General features: G+C 36.7%; 1 protein-coding gene across 4 annotated transcripts in view; it reads left to right on the top strand.

Annotated features, from left to right (window-relative positions):
* The window catches only part of Tmem161b (transmembrane protein 161B), an 84,307-nt gene that overhangs the window by 23,646 nt on the left and 39,818 nt on the right, over window positions 1-20,843 (top strand). Inside the window, exons 2-6 of one of the 4 annotated variants that reach the window (XM_057789634.1) lie at window positions 2,831-2,934; window positions 10,649-10,674; window positions 14,255-14,321; window positions 17,746-17,829; window positions 20,022-20,119. Coding sequence is in view for 1 of the 4 variants with exons in the window: in XM_057789630.1 (XP_057645613.1) it covers window positions 2,831-2,934; window positions 17,746-17,829; window positions 20,022-20,119 (286 nt within the window). In the remaining 3 variants the exon portion in view is untranslated. The remainder of the gene's footprint in view (window positions 1-2,830; window positions 2,935-10,648; window positions 10,675-14,254; window positions 14,322-17,745; window positions 17,830-20,021; window positions 20,120-20,843) is intronic. The other 3 variants (XM_057789632.1, XM_057789631.1, XM_057789630.1) reach the window with 3 other exon arrangements.

The raw sequence follows: 20,843 nt of genomic DNA, 5'->3' as shown, positions 1-20,843 counted from the left end.
TGTAGCCTCTTGCCTCTGTCTCCTGAGTAGTGGAGTTAAAGGTATTGCCACCCTGTGCAGCCTGCTAGTTTTAAAGTTTGATGATGTTTCCATTATTAAGTAAATTGGAGAAAGTTGAAGAAATCAATACTTTCACCATATTTGATATCCTTATTTTATTGTTTTTCCTTTTCTTGAAAATAGGATGTTTTTTCTTACATAATATATCCTAATTACAGTTTCCCTTCCTTCTACTCCTCCCAGTTCCTTCTCACCTCTCCTTCGGTCTGGATCTACTCCTTTTCTATCTCTAACTGGGGAAAAAAAAGTCTTCTAAGTGACAATTATAAAGTAAAATGAAGTAAAATAAAATAAGAAAAGCACTAATAAAATTAAAAAATGCTAACACATTGGAATAGGAAAAAACAAACAGAAGGAAAAGTCACAAGAAACAGGTATAGATACAGAGACTCACTTGTTACTTAGAAATTACATAAAAACCTGATAAATTGGAAGCCGTAAATAAATACACAAAAGACATGTAGGGTAAAAGAAATATATATATATAATTTAAAAAATAAAGCCTTGACACAACATTATGAGACAAGGAACCTTCAAAGATGCTCTAGGAGTTTCCTTTGTATTGGCCATCTCTTGCTGGGCATGCAGCAAGAGTAGTTTGTTTCTTCCTGAGAATCCCCTAGAAAAACTTAAATTTTTATTTGCAAGTGGTTGTCACTTGGAGATTATTTCTGGGTAAAGGATAGGGCATGTGTCAACTTCTCCTTTCAGCTCTAGGACCTCATCTGGTGCAGACCTGTGCAGGCTCAGTGCATTCTGCCTCAGTCTCTGACATGTGTGCTTGGATCCTTTTGGTGTGGAAGACCTGTTTCCTTGGTGTCCTTCATCCCCTCCGGCTCTTGCACTCCTTATTATGCTTACAGCTTCTGCAAGATCTCCTGAGCCTTGAGGGAAAGGACTTGAGGCTGGTTATTCCAAGGTCTCTCACTTTGCATAATGTCTACCTCTGGGTCTCTGTATTTGTTCTTGATGTCTAAGAAAGAAGCTTCTCTGATGTTGGTTGAACTAGGGCACTGATTTGTGAGGATAGGAGAATGTTATTAGGAGTCATTTTAATGCTGTGTTCTTTTCCTAGATCAGTGTGTTTGATTTTTCCCTAGGTTCCTGGGCAATCTAGTCTCAGATTCTTGGTCACCCAAACAGTGTTGGGTAAGGGTTCTATCTCATGGAGTAGGCCTTAAGTCAAATCAAATATTGGTTGTTTATTCCCCAGATTTGTGCTCCTATTGCCACTAGCATATTTTGTAGGCAGGACAGCTTTGCTGACCAAGGATTTGTAGCTGTGTTGGTATTTTCATTTCCGCCTTTACCAAAGATGCTAGCATGTAGAAAAAGCTCTTTGTAGGCACAAGGTTGACTTCTCCATGTTTAATCATTAGAGTTTTGTAGGTGTTATCTTCAGTAATAGGGCCTTGTCATCAGTTTGTCAAGGACAACCTATAGTCTTGGCAACAGCCTGGGTTGTTTTCAATTGCAATAAATGGAGAAAATTAGACATTCCGTGATAAAACTAAATTTAAGCACTAAACTAAATTTGTCTATGAATCAAGTCCAACAAAAAAGCGCTACACACGACAAAACACAAGAAATAGTAATCCCAGACCAGCAAATCAAGAGAACACAAACACACACACGGCACTACACACACAAATTAATAGGAATCAACAAACAGTGTTCATTGATATCTCTTAACCTCAGTGGTCTCAATGTCCAAGTAAAAAGACATAGACTAATAGAATGAAAGCAAAAGTAGAATTCACCTTTCTGCATCCAAGAAACACACCTTAACATCATGGATAGACATCATGTCAGAGCAAAATAACAGAAAAAGATATTCCAAGCAAACAGATCTAAGAAGCAAACTGGTATAGCCATTTTAATATTTGAGAAAATAGACTTCAAACTAAAACCAATCAGAAGATAATAGGGCAGGACACTACATACTCTTCTAGGAAAAATCCACCAAGACATCATTTAAATTCATAGCATTTATGTAACAAACACAAGGGCACCCAAGTTAGTAAAAGAAACCCTACTATAGCTTAAATCACATATTGACCCTCACAACATGACTGACTCCCACTGAGTGGAAGATTTCACTACCTCACTCTCACCATTTGGGTCATCCAAATGAACACTATGCAGAGAAATACTGGAGCTAACAAGACATTAAAAAGCAAATGAGCCTAACATATTTACAGAACATTTCACAAAACACACACACAAAATACCTTCTAAGCACCTCAGAATTTTCACCAGAATTGACCAGATATCCTTAATTTATGTTGAGTATTTTATTGGGTATAAATTTTGAGTGTTTAGTTTATTTCACTTGGATTTGCATGCATGTGATACTTTGGGAGTCTGAAGAGGTCTATAGGAGTGACATCCCATACTGTGCTTTAAGTTTAAACTATGTATGTGGTCTTGGAAGCCTAAATGCCAAAGGAAGAGATTTTAAAAAAAAAATTATTTACTTTTCTATGTCTACATTGTTTTGTCTTCATGTGTGCCTACTCACCAGAAGAAGGCACCAAATCTCATTTTAGGTGCTCCACCAAGTGTTTGCTGGGAATTGAACTCATGACCTTTGGAAGAGCAGCAGCAGCCAGTGCTCTTAACGTCTAGCCATCTCTCCAGTCCATGCAAGAGATATTTTATTGTGAAAGTCAGTTTTTTTAAAATATAGTTTTCAAAATGTATAGAGAGTTTTCCAGCAGGGTCCCCAAACATTAATTAATTTGTTAAATTTGTTTCCTTTTTCACACAGGGTGTGATAGGTATACAGTTGGTTGTTACCATGGTGATGGCCAGTGTCATGCAGAAGATAATACCTCACTATTCTCTTGCTCGCTGGCTACTCTGTAATGGCAGGTAAGTAAGGGATAGGCTGTTTGTAATGGGCACTTTTCTGTTTGTTTTGAGAGAGGCTTCATGTAACCCAGGCTAGTCTCGAATTTATTATGTAGTTTAGGTGTCTTCACCTCCCTGTCTTTCTCTTTCTGCCTCCCAATTACCAGTATTGTAAGCATATACCACTTCACCTGGATAACGCCTGGTACCTGTGGTCTCCATTCAGCTTACCAGGCTAGTAACGTCTTCCATGTACTAATTCAAATCTGTTTCTAAAATTACAATGAAGGATTTTGTGAGAGAATCTTGCTTTCTCTTTACATAGTAGTTTATATGTATTGCACAAAGGCAACAGTGCAAGCAATAAGAATTCAGTTCCTATTTCCAGTCTTCCTTTTTCTTCTTTCATCAATTCTCTGACCACTGAGAATAGGAAGTTTCTTTTCTAGTTAAAAAAGCTGGTCAGCAAGAGGGTGAAAAGTTAGAAATCCAAATGGTGAATTAAATGTTTGAATGAAATTAGAAAAACTTCCTACTTTTGGTGGTTTAATTTAAAAAATTAGTATAAGAACTAATGTTCTTTGTTTTATTGTTTTAATGTCCTTAATTCAGTACGGACAGAGTGGAATTATGTTGTATTCTTTAAATATATCTGTTGTACTGCAAACTTAATACTGTTTATCTCCATTGCTTCCAATAAAAGACCTAGGTTGACATGCTAGAATTTGTATAATAAAATCAGAAGAAAAGAAAATAGATGATAGTATTACAGAAAATCTGTATAAGCCATATGTACTTCCTGTGCCCTAACGAAAGGTCAGTGATGAATTTGGTGCCATGACTACTTAAGTAGCTGACTAGATGCCGACCGTGTTATTTTGTTTAGACCTTTTGAGATTTGAACACACTGGGTGGCTCTCTTACTAATACTTTTAGGAAGCAAGACAAATACGCCTTTAATTTAGAAGGCTATTCTCTTTAAAAATTTAAGTTTAATTTATCTAATTTATGTTTTTTTATTCACATTTGCTGTTTCATACTTTTTGTGACAGTCAAATATAGGAAAATATTCAGGCTTAAAAGTTTTTTAATATTGCCCACTTATATATGTATATGTATACTGATAATGTATACTAATAAACTATTTAATGTATTTTAAATAGTGATAAAATATTTTGATAAAATTGAGAAGCCCATGTATCTATGCCTAAAATTTTGTTATGTAGATTTACTATACCTTCCATGATCTTGTTTACTTACTTTGTATTCCATAGACTATGAAAAAATAAAATAACAGTTGCACAATGGATCATTAGTTCTAAGTGAATGACTTAGAATAAAACATGCAAACCTTAAACTATATGAAATAAACTTGTTAAGTGGAATAATGTGTTATAGAGTTTTTTCTTTTTTTGTGCCGCTGGGAATTGAACCCAGGGTACTATTTATGTGAAGGGTTCTCACTGAGCTATCCCATCACTTAGAGTTTGATCTTTTACAAGAATGTGTCATATTATCTATTCTTGTTAACAGATTGTATTTTGTAATAATAAAGGTGTTTTTTAATGCTAAGTGAAGTTCTATTAATAGACATATTTTAATAAGATTACTTCTCTTTTCTTTCATACCCTTACTGTTTTATGTTTTAATGTTATCTGCATTTGTAGAATTTGATGCTAACATTTTGGAGTCACAAACGCCAGCTCTCAGCACTGTCAACTAACTGAGGATATGATCATTGGCTTTATAGCCTTCATCACTATGAGACAATGCTGTATTAAAATTGGAAAACACTAAAAATCTTCTTAGTGACTTATGTACTATTGATCATTTAAATGATAATTTTCATTGGAAGCCATTTTAGCAATTGAAAACTATTGTAGGATGATTTGGGAATGACTATATTTAATAGAACTGTTTAACAAGATCATTTATGTGAATGAACAAATGTATAAATACCACTAATCAACAGTATGCTAAAGAATTTGAGTGGATTCTTTTTTATTTTTGTGTATATCAGGCTATTCATTTATTCCATGATAACATAAATAAATTATAATTTTCTTAAAACTTAGGACTTGTGTTGGTGTTGACTTATGGCCTGTATCTCTTTGACCCTGTGCCTTTGAAGTGCAGAGGTTAAAGTGGCACTTGAGTCAAGCGACTGACCTCATAGAAGACAGTTTTCCAAAGGTGTCAGTCAGTACCTTCAAGCAATAAGCAGCTGTACCTAGCAAAATGAGCAGTTTTTAAAACTAATAAGACTTTTAATATTAAAAGTTCATTATTTTCCCAGTTTTCACTAAATAACATTTCTATAATTTTTAACAGTACTTTTTGTTTGTTTTTTTTTTTTAAAAACAGTATAAAGCCTTTAATCTGGCTTAATTCCATTGATACCACCTGACAGATCTTTTAAGATCTAGTGCCTCATTTGGACATTCTGAGTGAAGTAGGAGAAGAGACACAGTGGGACATGTTATCCCAGCGCATAGAAATTGGTGTAGGTTTGTTTCACTTCTGCCAGACATGAATGGGGTCAAATGGGAATCAGTGTGACTGGGCAGTTCTTCAGGTGAACTCTTCACAAGATGTTGATTACGAAATGTAGTTCTCTTTTAAGTGGTGAAAATTAGGGATCCTAGCTGTCTTGCTTGTGGCTTTTGTGTTCTTCTAAGACCTTAGTGACCACTGTTAATGCTGTGGTGGTTGGCAAATAAGAAGAGGGTGGATTATGGATCAAGGAGCTCCTGAGGTGTGAGGCTTGGAAATACTCATTCTTTTCATAAGCTGGGGCCTTTGGACTAGGGCTAGCTAAAGGCCACAGGGGAGTGTTTTCATTGTACCTCGGAAATAAAAACAAGATTATTGGATAACTATTTCATTTTTGGAACAGATGGCATTAGTTCCATTTTAACACGTGGGAAAACAAGTTGTAAGTAATTTACTCAGGTTCATATAATGAGAAATAAACAGCTCCAGACCTTCCTGTAGAAGCCCAAGTCACAGCCTAGTATAACAATTTCACCCCAAACCTGGGATTTTACTTTCCACTACAGTTCATCCCAGTCTGAAATACTGAATGGAAAAAGCTTCAAAAATAAAGTTTATCTTTTAAATTGCAAACCATTCTGAGTAGCGCAATGAAACTACACTCTGTTCCTAGCTGACCAACTACATGCTACCTACCTATTAGTTACTTAAGACCCGTGTCAGGGGATGAGGCTTACTTGTGTGGTATCAGAGTGCTGCATTCAAAGAATCTGTACATCGCATATTAGGTTGTCTATACCATGTACCCCTCACTTCATCTGATCACTCAGGCGTTATTTACCGCACCCCATCACAAGAAGGCTTAGGATAGTACAGTGAGGTTATGAGAGGCAATATTAACTACTTTTATTACAATTTCTTGATATAGTTTTGCTGTAATTTGGTATGATTTTGCTGCTTGTTATTCATTGTTGCTGCCTCTAATTTATAAATTAAACTTTACCAATAAGTATATATAAGGAAAACATAGCATATATAGGGTTTGATAGTGTCTGTAGTTTCAAGAGTACCCATTAAGGGTATTTTGTTACATACTACCAAATATAAGGGGTGAACCCCTGTATTTGCTTGATTGATGGCTTCTCTTATACTTCTCATCTTGTCCTGGAGCTGTCATGTGTGAACAGTGTTTAAAATGTGACATGTTTCTCTAATCACAAGTAGAACTGTGGTTTCTGTTGGCAGTTGAGTAATTTCAGATTATTTCTTTGCCTTTTTTTCTTGCAGTGCTTTGTCTTTTAGTATGTCATGAATATGTAGTAGTAGGAGCTGCAGGCTGTGTTCCTGCCGCCCCAGCTCCTGGTTGCCTGGCTAGCTTATGCCCCGAAATAACAACACACAAACTGTATTCTTTAAACACTGCTTGGCCCATTATATCAAGCCTCTTCTCGGCTAACTCTCGCACCTGGACTAGCCCATTTCTAATAATGTGTGTAGCACCCCAAGGTGTGCTTACCGGGAAGATTCTAGCCTACGTCCATCCTGGGTCTGAGCTTCATCGCATCTGCCCCAGAGAGGAGAGCTATTGAGTCTGAGCTCACTTCCTCTTCCTCCCAGCATTCTGTTCTGTTTACTCCACCCACCTATGTTCTAACCTATGAGGGCCAAGCAGTTTCTTTATTTTTTAACCAATAACCTTCCTCCATCATTTCCCCTTTTTCTGTTTAAATAAAAAAAAGGAAGGCTTTAACTTTAACAGCAAAATTACATATAACAAAACAGTTATCAAGCAAGAATTACAGTTACAATATTTACATCTACTTTATCTTTACCATAACAAAGGAAAACTATAACTAACTATTCTTCAACTCCATCAAAGACTCCAGAAAGATACAATATTACCTAAGCAAACAAGAAATAAGCAACTTTCAAACTCTAGAAATGACAGAGACATCTCGCTGCCTTGACAGTAACCCAAAGTTTCTCTGTACCGTTGGGGCATCCATCTTCGGCCTACAGGCCCATAGTTTCCAGCAGACATTTCTACGAAGCAGGAAATTTCAAAGGCAGTTCAGTCACTATCTGCTGTGTCCTGCAGAATGTCTCGCAGACTCTTTCAAGAATCAGGAACCCCGAAAGATCATTTTACTTTTAGGCAAGTTCAGCAGTCCTCTCTCTGCGGGTTCTTTGTGTCCAGTTTATGCAACAGTTCAGGCAAGAGCAGTTTCTTGCCCAAATGGCTATCAAACTTCATAAGGATCCTCTTCGATGCCCATCTTCTTTCTTCTTGAAGTAGATTGGTGCTGCCAGGAGCAGAGTGTCTCATTGTCATGAAAAATCCTAAGTTATTAAAACAGTTAAAATGCCATATTCTGTGTACATCTAGAAAATCTAACTAACATAACTACAAGCTTGACTATTATAAATGATTATCTATTAAGAACCTATATACATTACATTTTATATGAACTACACAATCACAATACCTTAATCAAGATCAGAAATACATACATATATATATATACACATATAACAAAATTGACCTTAAATTTATATCAACAAAGCAAAACTTATACCAATGTAAATTATCCATATCTATATCATATCCCCCTTTAAATGTAAAAGAACGTTTATAAACAATATTTGGTAACATGGGCGCAGCTTTTTCTCTCCAAACTGCTTCCTGCTGAATGGGGGCGCTGTTAATCAGGTCTTTCATGGTATAACCTGTGTGCTAGGTTCCTCTCAGTCGGCAGTTGAACAAAGTAATTTTTTGAAGGTGTTCACAGCAACCCTTCAGGAGGATGTGGTCCATCATACCATATTGGGATAAAAGCAATCCACAGTGTCTCATCCTCTGTGAAAACAAAAGAAGAAACTCTTTTCCAAAGTATCATATCCTTATATCCAAATTCTGAAGTCAAGGTATTTTGAAAATATCTATCTTGGATTAGTTCAGCAGCATTTATAAACAAATATCTTTTAGCATCTGTTGCTCCTTCCTCAGCATTCAAACAATTCAAAGAGAGCATAATAGCATACAGTATCAAGATTCTCTGTGTATTTTCCATCTTTGTGCAGCTTTATTTTAACTCTGTTTTGTTTATTTTTACTTTTTAAGATAGGTTTTCTGTATATCTTTGTTCTGGAATAACTCTGTAGATCAGGCTGTCCTTGAACTCTCAGAGATCCTTCTGTCTCTGCCTCCCAGGCATTGGGATTAAAGGTGTGTACTACCACACCCAACAACTTTCTTTCTTCCTTACTTTTTTTTTTTACTTTAAGAATTTTAACTTTTAGCCTGCATATATTTTTAACATACTGTAAACCATTTAGAAGTTTTCTTTGTTTTTGTCTTTATTGTATCTCTCTCTGTATTTCTAACCATATGAGTCTTTAATTTATCAAGCAATCTCAGTAGGACTAAAGCCGTGGCTTTGACGGCTGGATCCAGCCTATTCCTTAGCTTTCCAGCCTCGTAACTAAGGTACCAACTGTAGCCACGTTTATGGCTACAACTCTAGGCATTTCAAGATCCCTGCCAGCAAGCAAACTGCAACAGTTACTAAGCAACACTCAAAGAGCTCCTTAGTCAGGACCGCCTGCTTGAAAGAGTCAGAGTTTGCCCTGGCAGGACGGACCAGAAAGCCAGCATTTTAAAACAGCACAACTTTTTTCCTGCTACGGCTGAAAACAAACAAGCATGCAGCCAGCTTTTATCAATACCATTTAAGTGTTTCGTGGCAGGACCTCTTAATGAGCCGCAGGGTTTTGCAGCTAAAGCTGAGTCAGGAAGCCTCTCTTAGATGAGAGTGTTTGCTTGCCTCTAGCAACCAGAGCAGACCCGAGAAATTGCTGCTACCAAGAAAACATGCTTTACTTTATTCTTTCCCAAGCTTTCTCAGGCTTTCTGTAGATTCAGTGCCTCATGTCTGGGCATCATTCTGTAGTGGGAGCTGCGGGCTGTGTTCCTGCCGCCCCAGCTCCTGGTTGCCTGGCTAGCTTATGCCCCGAAATAACAACACACAAACTGTATTCTTTAAACACTGCTTGGCCCATTATATCTAGCCTCTTCTCGGCTAACTCTCGCACCTGGACTAGCCCATTTCTAATAATGTGTGTAGCACCCCAAGGTGCGCTTACCGGGAAGATTCTAGCCTACGTCCATCCTGGGTCTGAGCTTCATCGCATCTGCCCCAGAGAGGAGAGCTATTGAGTCTGAGCTCACTTCCTCTTCCTCCCAGCATTCTGTTCTGTTTACTCCACCCATCTATGTTCTAACCTATGAGGGCCAAGCAGTTTCTTTATTTTTTAACCAATAACCTTCCTCCATCATATGTAGTATATACTCACATGTGCACACACAGGTAGTTAGTTACAGGTAGTATATGATTTCTTTTCACTTACTTGTGGTTTTTTTTTGTTATTCTTTGGCATCTAGCCTTGTTATATTCTAAATCAAAAAGCACATCAGCACTGATTATTGATTACAGAATCGCACTATGAAGTAGAGTCTATTCCTCTTGTCATTTGAAATAAAATTTTTTCCATGTGTTTAATGTTCCATCCTTCCAATATTTAATAGAATACATAGTGACCATTCAGGATTGAAAATTCCCAAATCTAAAATTATCCAAATTCTGAAATGTTTTAGACAACTGTGTTTAACACCACAAGTAGTCAGTTTGACATATCATGTTCCAAGTAATAGTGAAAGTATATGTACATTGGAAACACTGTTAAAAATTGCCTTTGGACAGAATGTATGTTAAAACAAATAAATTCCACAATTAGATTTGTATTCCAACCTCAGGATACCATATGTATGTAAATATTCCAACCTTAGGATACCATATGTATGTAAATATTGCAAAATCTGAACCCTGAAACCCATCTGGTTCGGTTGCAGGTGTACTCAGCCACTATTATATGAAAAGTTAGTTGTATTTGTACTTTTTAAAGATTATCAGACTCGGTTAAAGGAATTTCTCCTCTATGAGAAACTGAGTAGTTTAGTAAGGAGCATCTCCTAGGCCAGTAACTTATAAAGTGTATTGCTGACCTTAGAAAGCAACTCTATAGAGCCTGGTCCTTTCAGTCTTCCAATCCCTTACCTTCAGAAGAACAATCCTAAGTTGCATTTTTTGTAAAGTTAGAATGAACAGCTGTCTATATAACCACTCACTTGAGCCAAAGAATTCTCTACTTTCTATTATAACAAAAGTTACTTTTTGTTTTGAAGTTTGCTTGGCTCCTCTTTGCACAGAGGTAAGTGATAGGTTACTGTCTTCATACATTTGAATAGTGGGTTTGCATGAACACAGAGTACTGCTGACTCATGATAGTTTCTTGGCCACCTTGCTTTTCATTTTCCTTGTTGCACAGCTTAAACCTCATGCATGCATCTCTCTTTACACTTTGGTTTTTCTAATCTCTCACTTTGGTTTGCTACCTTCCTTCCTGTGTCCCTCAGCAAAACTTTTTTTGGGGGGGAGGGGGGGCAGTAGTTGTAAGATGGCCCAGTGGGTAAAAGTACTTGACACATAAACACAAAGACCTGAGTTCAATCACCAGAACTCATGGTAGGAGAAAACTGACTCCCACATTTGTGCGGGGCTTGCATGATCTTGTACTATCTGTGCACTCTCTCCCGCTCTTTTTCTCATGCCTCTCACACATTAATAATAGCTTAAAATTAAATTATAATTTGGTCAAATGTACTCAAATATTGTCTCATTCCATATTGAGTAAGTAGGGTGTCATAATTCCTTAGTGTTCAATTGTTGGAATTTTGTCTGTTGTTGGTTGCATGTTGCCCGAGTCAACAATCTGGAAGTTCCCTTTTGTGAGAGAAACCTACTATTCAAATGCACAGTAGGTGGGACCTAAGACCAAGGGAAAGATTTAAATCTTTAGCTACTGCCTTTATGGAATGCTTGAGTCCTTGTTCTCTTTGCCTTAATAACTTCCAGGTCCAAAATGTTCATGATATTCTTTAAAATCTTTTAACAAATAGCAGAGAATTATCTTAACTCCACCTAATATAATTATGAACATTTAGAATAAAAACTGAAATTATGATTAGTTACTGCCTTTGTCAGTTTGGGCTGCTCTAACAAAGAATCATCAATTGAGTGGCTTGTGCAATTAGAAACCTGTCTCATGATATCAGGATGCTGACCTGTAAAGATTTATCACTTAAATTGGTTTAATAAAGCGCTGATTGGCCAATGGCTCAGGCGTATTCCTAGGTAGCTCTTACATCTTAAATTAACCCATTTCTATTAGTTTATGTATTGCCACGTGGTTGTGGCATTACCTCATTTCCTATATGTCTTGTTTCCTTGGTGTCTGGCTGGCATCTGCAGACTGAGCCTTTCCTCTTCCCAGAATTCTCCTAGTCTGATCACCCCGCCTATATTTCCTCCTGCGTACACTGCTACTTAATTTTATAGTAAAGTTCAGACCAATAATTCTTTAGTTTCTGCTTTTTGGCTTTCAGTGTTGCTGAATTGTTATAATGGTCAGATAATTATTTAAGTAGCTAATATGAGAATGACCATTATAAACTTGATTCAATAATTGAGTTAAGTACAACAACAGCTTAACTTTATTATCTGAAATGTTGCTACTAATAGAAACTCAACATAAGTGAGAAAAAGCACAGAGTAGCCAACCAAATGCATGGAAATTAATATATTTAAATGTGAAAAGTTCAGTTCTTAGTGAGAACCTTTTTAAATTTATTTTTGTCTCTTATTGTTTTCCACTTTAGCATATACCTACTATGTGAAAAACAAAGATGGCAAATTGATAAAAATGTTTTTTTTAAAAAAAGGTAAATTAAATGCCCATGACCCAAAGGTAATAATAATGTAAATTTTGTGTTATTTCTTCCTAATCTTTTTATTTAATTTCCCCCATTAGTTATGCCATAATATATGTACAAATTACATTATGCTTTTTGCTCAACATAGTAAACAGTTTTCCTCTAAGTACATTCCTGTAGCTCTGTTAAGAAGGCAAACATGCAGTCATTTTTCTGAGACAAAATATAGAAAGTGGGAACCATGTGGTATTGAATGAAACTGCAAAGTACTGACTATTATTATTAAGGGAAATTGGGCAAGCATCCATCTGAGTTTTGCCTGGTGAATTGCTGTCCAGAATACATCTTCCTGCTATTGTTTCTGGCCTCCCACTGATATACAGAGCAACAAAATAAATCTTAAAGCATAAATGGAACGACTCCCTCCCAAGTTTGAGACTGTTATTTTAGCATAAAGTCTATACTCCGTACTATTACCTAGAAGGCTTCGCACAATCTGGTCCTTTCTTACCTACCTCTTGAGTTTACCGCTTAGATTTTTTGTTGATGATACTGCCGTGTTGACTTTTTTGTTACTGCATTGTTATGTTTCTTTAAGCTTCTATGCTTTTTGGACATGCTATACTTGCTTGAAATGCCTTCTCTCCATTTCCTAACCATTAGGATGCTGGGTTTTATATATATATATATAAGCACTATTTTTATGTGCTATCACTACCTGCAATTATTTTTTTATTAGAAAATGGTTAAATTCTACTCTGACTAGAATAGAAGCATCAAAAATGCAGGGCTTTTGACTTTATTGGACTTAATTTTGAGTCAAATATATAACCAGGCCAAAATACCTCTAACATGATGGACTCTTCATTAATGCCTGTGAATGACTGAGAGGTAGACTAGAAATAGATGTTTCTAAAGGGTTCTAGTATCATTGGAGTTGAGATATAAAAGTATTCTAATAAAATTAATTTTTAATTATCTAGTAAAAACTATACTATATACTCTATTTTAGAAAAATAGACTTATATTTTGGGGCTAGAGAGATGGCTCAGTGATTGAAGCACTTGCTATGCAGCCGTGCAGACCTGAGTGTGGATCCTAAACACCCACAAAACAAACAAGGTGATGTCCTGTCACCTTGTTAGGGTGGTGGGCAGAGACAGCAGGAGCTGTAGGCTTACTGCCTGCCTGACAGAATACAAACACACTCAATTTGTAAGCTCCATCCAGGTTTCAGGAGAGATAATGGTGTAGGGCAGAAGTGATGGAGGGGATACCCAGTGCACTGCCCCACTAGTTCCTGTGTGCTTGTAAACATATACACATGCATACACCACATTCCACACACACTGGAGTCAGTATGTGAATAGAGCCTTCCTAGTGAGTCATGGATTTCTACAGGGTGGTGCAGAGTTTGTGTGGGCCTACACATATCTTCCCAGTTGGGGCCTAACAAAGATATTTTTCCTGCTTCTTTTGACTCTCATAGTATTCATCCTGTTTGTCTTGTCGAGGCTGCTTTTATTTCACTTTGACTTTTTTTGAATAGTTTTGCTATTTAAAAACCTGACCTTTAGGCCAGGCCCAGCTGTGCAAGCCTTAATCCAAGTGTTCAGGAAGTAATTTGAGACCAGCCTGATCTACATAGTGATTTCCTGGTCAGCCAGAACTACATAGAGAAATCCTGTCACAAGTAAAATAAAATAAAATGACCTCCAAACATAAGGCTGAGGTCCTTCTCTAATGTTCATAAGCTCACAAAAGCTGTAATGTAGCTCAAGATTATGTTGAAATGATTCGCAGAACACGGGAAAATGCCATATTGATGATTATAGACATTAGAAAGGCTATATTCAGGCATGAGACAGTACTACTTGCTGTGAAGTCAATGTTAATGAATCAACAATCTTAAATAAAACCTTTTAAAGTAGAAACACGTATAACAAGATTTTGTTGATCAGTTGATGAAAGCTGTTGTGACCAGAGGCTCGCAGGAACCTAACCCTGTATTTCCCCTAGGAGCAATGGTTCAGTGTTTCGCGGCGACTTAATAGACCATAACTACCGCGAATAACGAGAATCAACTGTAAGTTAAAGTTCTGGGCTTGATTAGAAATAGCAGGAAGTTCCTCATTTGTTAATTGTAATTTAGAGACTTGATTGGTGTGTGTGTGTGTGTGTGTGTGTGTGTATCCATTAAACTAAGAGGAAAACTGAATTATTTTGATTCAGTGATCCTTTTTAAGCACTTACTATATGCCAGTAACTATACTACCTTTGCAGCATACACACACACAAAGTAAAATAGTAAGTCAGCTTCAGAAAAGTTAGAGTACTGTTCTGTTTTTAACTGACAGCTGGCTGCTGAGTGACTCATATCATTCAAGAAACTTCTATACTTATCATTCTGTAAAAGATGCACATATGATAAGATCTGGGGAAAGGCATGTAGTTTCTGTGTCCTTCACATACACAATCAGATTATTACCAGAAAATTTGGGGAGGACTAGAGTCCACAAGCAGACCCCACCCCCTCTTGGGTTCTTAACCTCATTAATAAAAGAGTTTAAGAGCACACTCAAAAGAAACTTTAGGGTAATTTTATTGAGGGCAGGCAAGCTATAAATTTCAGCAATCACCTGGAGAACAGAAAGTGCCTTTTAAAGTTAGGCCTTGATTCAGAAGCAGGAAGCCTCAGCAAAAAACAGGGGCTGGAAAACTTTAGACAAAGAGTGAGAAAACTCAAAGCATCAGGTCCACATGTTTTCAAAAGAAATGAAGGAAAGGGAAAGAGAGCAAGTATCCAGAGGGTGGGAATTGTGGGCAAGGAGAGGTCTGTGATCTCACTAGAGGAGTAGATATTCCTCCCGGCATTAGGTGAAACTGCCTTTCACGGGGGTGACCCTTTAACCCTTAACCAATTGGCTTGCTCAACTGAATTAACTCCCAAAGGAAGAAACAATGGCTTGTTTCCACTGAGACGTAGATTTCACATCTATGACTTAAAGGACCTTTTCCTGCCACTTTAACAACTCTTCTCTAAAGAGGTAACCCTATAACTAGGAGATGGGTTAAAATTGGGGGAAATATGTAATACACTTAAAAGTTTAGACATCCAGTTCCAAAGCTGCTCACTAGAAGGAATTAATGTAGCTTTAGTTCTCCACTTTACACCTTTGTGTTGAACATCAAGGCAGGGGTTTGTAGGAGGCAGGAAAGCAGAAGTCCCTGGTTTTCTTGGACAGAGAGCTGAGGTATGAGATCCAAGTTCCATGCCAGGGAAGAAGGTGGGTCATGGGAGGTCTGGAAGTTTAAGAAGTCTGTAGTCCCAAGCAGGTAAGAAAGACATAGGCTATTCACTCCAGCAAAGGCCTCAAGGCACACACAAAACCATGCTCAGGAAGACATAGACACATGCAGACAGGCATAGACAGACACACGTGGACAAAGACCTCTCTTCTCAAGACCACATTTATATGAAGCCCATGTGAAAGTTGCATTTTGACCAAAATAGCCATGTAACGGATAACATCACTGTACCCTTAGGGTTCCCCTGACCTCTGGTGTGCTTGCTTCATAGCCCCTTGAATGTCTAGCATTAGCTTTGCTGGACATCCGTAATATCCGTAGCAATGCCATATTATCAAAACATACATTGTTCTTTGTGGCCATCCCTCTGCTGCCAATACAGGGACATTTCAGGAACTGGTGCTTTGGGCTCCCTATCCCACCTGACCAGTTTTCACTTCTCACCTTGAAGTTTTCCCCTTCTGGGTCCATCCGTGTGATAACCAACCAGAAGATTACAGCAAGCTTTGACATACAGAGTTGAGGGAGTTTCATCCATAGATAGAATTTTATGAAGTAGATTTTATATCATTGATTTAAATAATTGAACTCAAACTCTGGTTCCTTTCCTGTAACTGAAGGTTTAGTGATTGAAAATTCCAATCCTTTAATCTTTTGGAGTTTCCTACGACTAGATTCTATAACAAACTGTCACTTTGAGCTTTTGAAGCGTTGTCCAGAATGAGCAAAGAACAGATGATACATTCTGTATTATAGAATTGAAAGACTGCCTAGTGAAACAGGAAATACACTGCAGTATAGGTGTTTATAGCCAGAAAGAAGAGTGTGTGCAAAAGCACCAAAAGATGAAAGAATTTGTGAGAAATAAAATGTCGTTTTAGTCAAGGTAGCCTGTCTTTTTGAAGTAGGAAATGATTGAAAAGTTGAGAAGTGAGCTCTGAGCTCATCATGCAGGACTGTGGAGCAGGAAGTCACAAGTTCTGTACATGTTAAGGCCTTGGCATGTCTTTTAGGAAGTTTCAAACAGTAGACAGATGAATATCATGAATTCCTGTGTCCTCAGACATGTTTCTTCCATTCTTGGCTTCATCTACCCTTACCCCAACATATTGTATTGCAAATTTTAAACATTGTATTATTTTAGCCATAAATATTTCAGTATCTTTCTAAATGTAAACTTAAAAATTAACATAATCCCAATGACATCTCAAAATTTGTATCAAATTCTTCTATATCAAATATCAGTCATTGTTCAGATTGTCAGTTCTATAGGATTTTTAAAAGAGCAAGTTAGTTGTTGATATTTCTTTCCATTTAGACATGTCATATTATAATCTAGAGTTTTATGATTTAGAAAATAGTGCATAAGGTTTGTGTTTACCATTCTTTGTAACAATGTAGTGGCAAGGAACCTTGATGAGAGTCCTGGCATAGCCGACTCATTGCACTGCCTTGAGTAGCCTTGAGAAAGATTGCACATGCTAATGTACTTTGACGAGATATCCATTATGGAAAAAGAGCCAAGTGGGCTCTGATTGGGTGGATTGGAAGGCTGTCCTGGGGAGCACAGATCAGGGAGGGAGTTTTGCGATAGTCATACCACAGAAGACTGTTAAGTTACACTCAGGTTTGCAGTAGAGTGCAGAGAGTTTAAAACGTTGGGTAAACTGATAGCAACATTTGATTACCCCAAGAGTAAGATAATGATTATTAAATCTAAGTGACTGGTAAATAGTGAGACCACTCAGTAAAACAGGAAAGTCTTAGTGAGGCGGTTGGTGCTTGGGAAGATTAAATGGTGTGGATATTTTGTGTGGTAGAAAGGAAAAATAGAAAGATGACTTATAAATTTGAGGGAGCATTCAGTCTGCTCTTTTAAAGATAACTATCACTTCATTTAAATGAGGGATAGTGGAGAGTTAATGTGTCCAGTCTCCTGCAGAGTTCTTGTCACTTTGGTTTATGTCAGGACTCCATGCGGCCTGCCAGGGCCTGGCATCTAGTAAGTGCATTGAAGTGTTGCCTGGGTATGCATCTAAGCTTTGTAAGGCTTAAGAACAGTGTCTGCATTGCAGTTGTCACCTGGTTATTTCCCTACAGTGTCTTCACAAATTGGAAACTCAGTAAATATTTGTAGAATATATAAATAATCTAGTAAGTTTCAGTGATTTGTTTAAAAGGGCTTTTTTCCCCTCCCTTAGTTTGAGGTGGTATCAACATCCTTCAGAAGAAGAATTGAGAATCCTTGCAGGGAAGCAGCAGAAAGGAAGAAGTAAAAAAGACAGGTGAGTTAGCTTGATGTGCTTCTAACATGAAACATTTAACATCATTGTGCAGATACAGTTTATGCTTTGATTAAAGGGATGCTTATTAACTATGTTGTAAATAGTTGATAAATTCCAGATCAAACCCGTGCAAATTCCAGTAAAATAGAAATTAGAATATAAGCACAAAATAATTATTTTACTTAAAGAGTAGCTTTATTCTTGAATAGTTAATGTATTTGACATCAGAACCCATGTAAATCTCATTAAGTGAAACAGTATGTAAATGCAAAAAGATTGTTGTATTACTAAAAAGTAGCTAACTTGTTTCTTATTTAAATTATGAAAACATTATTTACAGATATTTACTTGGGTTGATTAAGAGAAGAGTTGCAATGATGTCTACAAATCTTTCAAAGATGTCATTTGTGAATCTTTGCTACTACTATTGCTAGATATCATGCCACTGCCTTACCTTGTGTTTCTGGGTAGATTGGACTATCGACTTAGTGTCCTCATATTCAGAAGAATATGACTTTGGAGGGTCCATTCATTGCTTTTCCTCTAGGTGTACTAAGCAGAAGCTCTAGCAGTGAGCTAGCTAGGTTAAAACCCTCAGCCCAGCGCTTTCTATTTTGAGTATATACTAATAACATGCCTCATTGTTAGTAGTCATTGTTGAATGAACTTTGATTGGACATAGTCATATCGAAGAGCTTTTCGGGCTTTAAAATTGCATACCTGTAGTTAATTCTGAGAAAGTCAGCATTGATGTCCTCTCCACGTTAGCTTTCGATTCCTCAGCTGGGCTTCAACTAAGGCTTTTTCTTCTTCACTGATTATAATATACACTGAAATTCATTGAATTATTAGTCCTGAACCTTACTCTTTTTAAATTTCAGTAGTTCTTCAAAAATATATCAACCAATGTTCTAGCTTCCAAAATACTTTATGTACAATTGCAACTTAATAGAGATAACCACCGCAATAATTTAATTGACATTTTTTCCAAGAGGACTGCATGTATGTGGTACACACATTCTGACAAAAACTCAATAAAACTAATTTAAAACGTATGAAATGTATTTCCCAAGTTTATATACTTAAGGACCAGAAATGTAATTGTTAGTTTTTAGTTGTTTTTGTTTTTAAGCACTGAAACTCTGCTGATGGCCATTGTTACCATGTCAAACAGTTGTGGGAATTAATTATGCAGTATATTATTCATTTTGTAAATATTTGGATTCTTTTTGCATGCCTTGTAATCTGTTGTTTTCCTTTTTTAGACTGGGTTTCATGTAGCCCAGACTGGTAGCAGAAGAAGACCTCAAACTTTTCGATCCTCCTGCTTCCAGTTCCCAGTAACAGCCATGTATCACCACTCTTGGTTTATGGCATCCTAGGATCAAACCCAGGGCAGGCAGGCAGTGTTCAGCTGCGCTGAATGCCCAGCCCTTACTGGATTTCCTGGTGTTGTAATTACAGAAAGATGCAGCGGTGATGCTGTCATCTACTCACAGCAGTAGTCATGGTTGGGTTTGCCTACTGAAATTTATCACCGAGATCCCCCCATTTTTATTTATTCAAGTAAATATAATATTATTAAAATAATAAAAATAATCTTATTAAAACTCAGCTTATTGCTTTCTATATTCATTTAATTGTCCTTACAATGTAACTTTAGGAGTGACACAAGTAAACTTAAAAGATCTTTGCTGGTTTTCTGTCTGTAAGTCTTTGTAGTCACCACCAGTGGTTGCCTTTTATGTTTCTGAATGTCTTACGAACATTCATTTTAATATTTCATTCATCTCTGGCCTACCTACAATTACAGCTGTGTTTGTGTGTATAGGTGTGTACATCATTTCAAAGAATTTTATTTTCTCTTCCATTCCTTCAATCTTGTGCCTACGAAAGAGATATTAGGTTGTTTTTAAATCTTCAAAAGAGAGTAGGAAAAATGGGTGTGAAACACTACACTAGCCAGCAGGGTTTGTTTCTCTTGTTAGCTTAGATAATTTTTTTTCTGGCCAATTACATAGTAACATAATTTACTTGAGCATTTTGTAGCCTCCTTGGAATACTGTTTTTGAGTATCTGACCTCATCTAGGTAACATTAGAATGAAACTTAAAATCTCTTTTGCATTTAGTAGGATGTAAGCACTTAGATAACTAAATAATTTGGTTTTGTGTCACTTGTCTAATTTTGCAGAAAATACAATGGTCATATTGAAAATAAGCCACTAACCATTCCAAAAGATATTGACCTTCATCTAGAAACCAAGTCCGTTACAGAAGTGGATACTCTAGGTAAGGGTCCTGCATGTGTTCTGCTTACCATCGATGGCAGCGAGTACCCTTTGTTGTGGCTATGGTTTTGTTTGTTTATGGGGTAAGATTTGTGTACTTTCCTAATCATGAGTTCATTCTACAGAGTGTGAAGTCTAACATATGAACTTAACAGCTCCAAATGACTTTACTCAAATAAAATTTTTCTTTTCTCTTTATATGGTATTATTTTCCCCAGTTCTGGAAAAATAATAAGTAGATAAGTTGCTCAGCCTTTTATAGCTTCTGGTTATTAGGCTGAAATCACAGTCTTGTAATCGTGACTTCCAAAACTTATTTTCTATAATATACTTTAATAATGCAGTTTAAACTACATTTGCATATTGAGGCATCTGTATTTTAATAATTCAACTATTGTAATAGTGTTAGATATTAAGTTGAAAAAATTAATGACAAATCAATTTTATCCATTGAATATATCAAAATAAATAATTTACTTTTCCTCCTCAGTTTCTATAATAATATGACTATAATGGTTTTAAGTTTACAATGAATTCTGTATGAAGCTAATTGAATCCTAGATGGGGAGACTTCTGGCATGATGTTCTTCACGCTAGTTTTCAAATCTTATATGTGCATAGTACTGAAGAGATCTTTAAAGATTCCTATTCTCTTTAAACATTCATTGACTCTAGAATAGGTCCTGGAAATTTGACTTCAAAAGTGAAAAAAAAATGATTTTGAT

This window comes from Chionomys nivalis, chromosome 15 (genome assembly GCF_950005125.1).
Source record: "Chionomys nivalis chromosome 15, mChiNiv1.1, whole genome shotgun sequence".
NCBI lineage: Eukaryota > Metazoa > Chordata > Mammalia > Rodentia > Cricetidae > Chionomys > Chionomys nivalis.
This window is presented reverse-complemented; position numbering and strand designations above follow the sequence as displayed.